At 35.3% G+C, this 6,269-nt stretch overlaps 1 protein-coding gene across 1 annotated transcript; it reads left to right on the top strand.

Annotated features, from left to right (window-relative positions):
- Nucleotides 1-748: 748 nt before the first annotated feature.
- LOC113108159 (mitochondrial pyruvate carrier 2-like) lies at nucleotides 749-5,950 on the top strand. Its single transcript, XM_026271009.1, has 5 exons — nucleotides 749-1,095; nucleotides 2,402-2,442; nucleotides 2,554-2,638; nucleotides 2,731-2,842; nucleotides 5,606-5,950. Exons 1-5 carry the CDS (start codon nucleotides 996-998, stop codon nucleotides 5,664-5,666), a joined length of 399 nt encoding a protein of 132 aa, XP_026126794.1. The 5' UTR covers nucleotides 749-995; the 3' UTR covers nucleotides 5,667-5,950.
- Nucleotides 5,951-6,269: the final 319 nt, after the last annotated feature.

Raw genomic sequence — 6,269 nt, 5'->3', positions numbered from 1 at the left:
AAAATATATTTAGACAAAAACAAACCGTTTTGCGTATATAAAATGCATTATATTTGTGACCCTGGATCATAAAACAAATCATAAGTCACACGGATGTATGTAGCAATAGCCAACACTACATTATGAATCAAAATGATTGATTATTCTTTTACGCCAAAAATCTTTCGGATATTAAGTAAAGATCATGTTTCAAGAAGATATTTTGTAACTTTATTACCGAAAATATATTTTAAACTTTTTTATTAGTAATACGCATCGCTAAGAACTTCATTTGAACAATTTTAAAGGCGATTTTCTCAATAATTTGTATTTTATATAATTTTTGTGCACCCTAAGATTCCAGATTTTTAAATAATTGTATCAAATATTTTCCAATTCTAACAAATCATACATACATGGAAAGCATGTTTATTCAGCTTTCAGATGATAGTCCAGGGTCACATTTAATTAAGACATAGTATTGTAGTAAACAAAACTCAACCAATGATGTTTAGGCTCAAAAAAGATACCGTAGACTCTAAAGGACGATTTATTTAAATGAATGGACCTGCATGGAAACTTTTAACTTCCACGCCCAGCATTCTTCCTGGATTTGTTTTTTATAAAACTCTCCACGTAACCGCGAAAACAACTTCTTTCCTCACGAGGCCCCGCCTTTTAAGAGCGTGTTAGCTCCTTTCAACCAATCACACAAAGAGGCGTGATCACATTAACCAATCCTTTACCTCAGCGGCTCATCTACGTCATTCGTTTTGCGACGCGTCCCACTGACACTTCAGAAGACAACATAGCAGTAAACTGCACTATCAAGGTCGAAAGTCGGACAATAACGTAGACTTCATAGGCCCACTTTATGGTCGTCCAGAGGTCTTGTTTTCCTGACTACGGGCTCTTGCTTTTTGGTAACATCACGGGTCAATAGCGGCAGATTGCTCTGCACGTCTTCAACGGTATTTTCGTGCGTGCAGTGGTAGCATTTAGCTTGTTGAGCAGTCATGGCTATGGTGGGTCTGAGAGCTTCTTACCACAGAATCCTCGACAGGATCGAGCATATGCTGCCGGCTAAACTGAGACCCATTTATAACCATCCTGCAGGTAACACAAATGCTGTTAGCGTAACAGCTTATTTGTCACTAATACTGATCCTGTTAACCTCTTGACTGAAAGTGACGGTGCAGCCATAGACACTGCCACCTAAACAGGTGTTTTTTTTGTCTCATTGTTTAAAGTCAAAAAACAAAGCGACTCCAGTGCTTTAAAATAATGGTACTAATCAGCTTGGTGCACGAATATTTCATAATTAATCTCCTTGTATGCATAGCTTAGAATGGAATTGAGTTTTTAGATTTAAACAATGTTTTAAGAAGATGCTTGACGGAAATGAATTTTAGGCACTTTATAATGTTACATTTGATTATTATTATTTGTATTTATTTATTGGTGTGTTGTTGACACTGGTCAACTTTCAGTGGTTTTGTGTGCAAACCAGTGCTTACAAATCCATTTTAAAACGTATTTACATACATTATAAGTTAGATTATTTCTATATATTTTTCATTTTGATCGATCGGTCAGTGCATAAACTTGTTTAATTAACTATGTTTAAACAAATTTTTGACGTGTTTTCACATTTTGGGACACAACTAATGCCTTTAAAGTCTTGACTTGTGTGATTGTAATTTTCCAATTAGTATTATATATATTCAATCCATTGTACATGTAAAATTTTAAGTGTACATGTAATGAAAAAGTAAAAAAAAAAAAAATATATATATATATATATATATATATATATATATATATTCTGTACTGTATTTGTGGAAAGTGCCCTTGATCGTTCTGTGTAATATTCTCTGTTACTGAATTACTGAAAATAATTTATGTTCTAATAATCTCACATGAGCTATCTAAAGGGAGTTAAATTGTTTATAGTTCTAGTCATTTGTGGTACAATAAATATAATCTTGATAAGCAAAGGTTGACTGACATGTCATGTTGAATATTTAAACATTGATTGTTTGCAAATAATAATCCATAATTGGTTAACATTTGTACCATCAGCAATTGTATATTGTATTTCTTATTGAAAATCAATTCAGTCATCAGTGCCTTCAGCTTACAGACATGCAGGTTCAATGTGTACTTGTACATGTGTACTTCATTGCTGTAAAACATTTACACTTTCTTTCATATTTTAGAAAGATATTATACATATTTGTTTTAAAAAAACACAGCCATGAAATGTACTGGCAAGAAAAAAAAATTATCTTCTGTGTCAGTACTTTTTTTGTACTGTTTTGTATGTTGAAAGACCTGGTTGCTGTCACAATAACACACATACTCTGTGAACATTTGACCTGTCAAACATGAGCTTAACTGTTTTGATGTGCTCTTTGTTTAGGTCCAAAGACTGTTTTCTTCTGGGCACCAATGTTTAAATGGGTAAGATTAATAACACATGATCTGGATGTTATTTGGATTAAAAAAAAAATATATATATATATATGTGTATATATATATATATATATATATAACATTTCTGATTTCACACAGAGTCTGGTCATAGCTGGCATAGCAGACATGACACGTCCAGCAGAGAAACTCAGTCCCTCCCAATCTGCTGTGTTGACTGCCACAGGTATATCTATCTCACACAGTAACCAATTCTTTAAAAAATTAAAACCCTGAACAATTCAAAGTTGCCAGTCTCCCGCACTCTCTGTTTTTCAGGTCTTATTTGGTCCAGGTATTCCTTGGTTATTATACCCAAGAATTGGAATCTCTTTGCTGTAAACTTCTTTGTTGGAAGTGCAGGAATATCACAGCTCTACAGAATATGGAAGTGAGTACTCTTTCACCTACACAATACATGCTATAAAAATCACATAAATGGGGAAACAGGCAAAAGGTAATTGTTGTTGATTTTAGACTTTTGTCCAGTTTCCAAACAAACCTTCAGCTGACGCAAACCATCTGGCACTGAAGTGTATCGTGTCTTGCGTAAAAGCCATCTATCACGTCATTCACATCTGTCAATCAGATCTGTCAGTGGCTGTGACAAAAAAGTGAAACTTCTAGTCAACTTTTTTTTAATATTATTATTATTATTGTAAATTATATCTGTGCACATTTTTTTTAATCAACATGCCTTTGTAATATTCAATCAAAATAACCTTTCCTCTGCCTTGCGCCTTGCGGTTCTCTTCTCTGATGACGTGTTCACTGTTGCGAGGGCGGGACAACAACTTCTCCCCTCCAACAATCTGTCACTCAAAAGAAATCACAGCAATAGCAAATAACAATGATCCAATCACTTCCTGTTGGACCAAATAAAATGAATACATTAATTTTTCCAAGCAGCCGTTTTGCTTGGATATTCATCACAATAGCGTAGAAAAGAGGAACGTAACTTCCATTTCATGCCATGTAGGACACAGGGGCACCAGCTATGTAGATGTATATACCGTATTTGCCGGACTATAAGGCGCACTTTTTCTCATAGTTTAGCTGGTCCTGTGACTTAAAGTCTGGTGCGACTTATTTATAAAAATTAATTTGACATGAACCAAGAGAAAACATTACCGTCTACAGCCGCTAGAGGGCGCTCTATGCTGCTCAGTGTAGAGACCTGCATTCCCGCGGGAGTACCCATAGACAATAAAAGAAATGGACACAGCGACCCCATTGGATTCAACGTAGACAAGTGAAGTCAATTAGAAGCAAGCACTTCCTTGGGGTCGAGCGAACTACGCAGACTCAAACTGAGCTTTATGACGTAAATGTCATGTGAGCAACCTGTCTGACCATTGTAAGTCTTCTAATAGCTGTGCCAAGAGAAATCAGAATCACTTGCAGAGAAGGCGAGCGTGAACAGGAGCAAATTTTGGTAAGTATTCTGATTATTTATCTCCCTTGACTTTATGCCAGATGTAAAGTTATTCGCTGTCAAAGTGACGCCAAAATGAATCGGAATCAATGGAATGCTAACATCAGGTGGGGCTCCGCTAGCCAATGGCGGCACCCAGGGATGCTTCAAAAGAAATATGAAACCCTGCCCCCCTGGGAGTACCGCGGGACCTAGCACAACCGAGTGTGGCGCGGGACAATATTTGATTGGTGAATGTGGATGTGGGCGGCAAGATATTATTGTGTGCGGGTTGCGGGAAAATAAAGTTATTTGTGGGACTCCCGCGGAGTGGAAATATCTAACAAAATAAAATTACTAAAAACAGATCAACCTTTATTTATAATAAAAATCAAAAAAAAAATCTAAAATAAAATAAAATAGACTTTGCGGAATGGGAGGATGCTGATGAAACCATGGACAGCGATGTGTAATTCCATTCCGAAATAGCGAGAGATCCAGTGGTGGAAAAGGCGATGTCAAGAGTTTCCGAGATTAAGAAAAGTAACACGCCATGTAGGCTACTTTGCATTCCAGCTCCCAGCTCACCATCGGAGAGGGCTTTCAGTAATTGTAGTCGCATAAGGGGGCAGAGATGGATTAATCTGAAGCCCTCGTCAGTTAACGACATGCTATTCCTGCACGGACTACATTAGTAGTCGTAGTCTACCAATTTTTTTTTTATTTTTTTTTTTTTATTCTGTTATTTTAAATTATTTATTTTGCTAAATATTTAAAATTGGTCTATTTTGTTATTGAGGAAAAATGATTTTTTTGTTGTTTGTTTAATGTTTGAAGGAAAGAAGGCATTCTTAAGCAGTAGGCCCTAGTCTAATTTTCCTTTGAACATTAAATAAATACAGGTTTATTATTATTATATAATTCATTAGGCTATACTATAGCTATATTATTATAGGTATATATTTTTTTATTTACATTGCTTACTTTTTTTTACTGTATTTCTATGTTCTATGTTCTAAGTTCTATGTTGTTCGTTCCATTCATCCATTTAATTAAACGCAAATAAAACGAAACATTTGTTTCTCTTTAAAATTTATATTCAACAGGGGAGCAATTGAAAAAATAGCAGGCAGGCAGGCAGAATATGCAATGCAGGCAGGAAAAATCCATCCCGCTCAGGAGCTCAGTGCTCCTGTAGCCTCTCCCTGAAAACCTAGAGCGCCCTCTCGTGGCTGTAGACGGTAATGTTTTCTCTTGGTTCTAAATAAATGCGACTTTTATATGTTTTTTTTCCTCGTCATGTCGTATTTTTGGACTGATGCGACTTATACTTAGGTGCGACTTATAATCCGAGAAATACGGTAATAAAAGAGCTTATTAAAGGAAACACCTACATAGTCTAATTCTGTTACCTAAAATGGTATTTTTAAATAATATGGTTTCCCTCTTGAAGTGTACTTTTTTATTATTATTATTATTAAAGGTTTTTTTTTCACCCAAATCACTTTTTTTTTCTCATGACTATTTTACACCCTCTTTATAAACCGGTATGCTTTATTGCTGTTGTGCCATTAAAGAACAACTCTTTTCACATTTTATCTGCTGTGAAAAGAGTTGTTTTATGACTTATTTTAACAAGGTTGCAATAAAGCAGTCCGGGTCTTCCAGCATATTTTGTAATTTAATTGTGTGACCAAGTTGGGGGATTTTCATTATATATGAGCACTTTATTCCCCTCAGGTATAACCAGGAACTGAAGGCAAAGGAGAAAGAAGCTAAGCTTGATAGCAGTGCTGTGTAAAGGGCATCCAGAGGACTGAAAGGGACTCTCCTCGACTGGTACCCCAGAAACTTCCCCTCCATCAGCAGTCCTCCAGTAGAGCCTCCACATAATTTCTTCATGAACAGAGATCATCTGATTCTTTTATAGTTCAGGTCATTGTCCCGTGCCACTAGTACCTATAGCAACAACTAATACGGTTGTTAATAACGCACACAATGTTACATATTCATATTAGTATGACTGTACATTTTTTAAAAGGCTTGAGATTCAGATGCATCTTGATAAAGGTGTTTTCCATCCAATATACTTGAGTTACCGTCATAATTCTTGTCACTGAATGAATTTCTTCACTTTGCTTCTGTCATACTGTTATCAGAATGTCTCCAAATACATTTTAGAAAAGTCTGTTTCATTAAATGCATTCCTTATAAAATATTTATTAGGCAACTGTAATGCATTTTATTATTATTCTTTTTTTTTTTTTACATATAACATTAAATTGTTTCGTCATAACCCATGCATTGCAAAATACTCACTGAACTGAACTGTAATATTGAGAATTTTTAATTAACATCCACATGAAGTAATATTAAAATCAAACTTATTATAATCATCTTGCCC

The sequence above is a fragment of the Carassius auratus genome, chromosome 9 (genome assembly GCF_003368295.1).
Source record: "Carassius auratus strain Wakin chromosome 9, ASM336829v1, whole genome shotgun sequence".
Lineage (NCBI taxonomy): Eukaryota > Metazoa > Chordata > Actinopteri > Cypriniformes > Cyprinidae > Carassius > Carassius auratus.
Note: the sequence above shows the minus strand (reverse complement) of the source record. Positions and strands in the feature narration are given on the sequence as shown.

Bases quoted from the DNA above. Each gene is read 5' to 3' on its own strand.
- LOC113108159 (XM_026271009.1), top strand. From the start codon at position 996: ATGGCTATGGTGGGTCTGAGAGCTTCTTACCACAGAATCCTCGACAGG. The intron at 2,639-2,730 runs GTATATCTATCT...TCTGTTTTTCAG, and splicing joins TGCTGTGTTGACTGCCACAG to GTCTTATTTGGTCCAGGTAT. The intron at 2,843-5,605 runs GTGAGTACTCTT...TATTCCCCTCAG, and splicing joins CAGCTCTACAGAATATGGAA to GTATAACCAGGAACTGAAGG.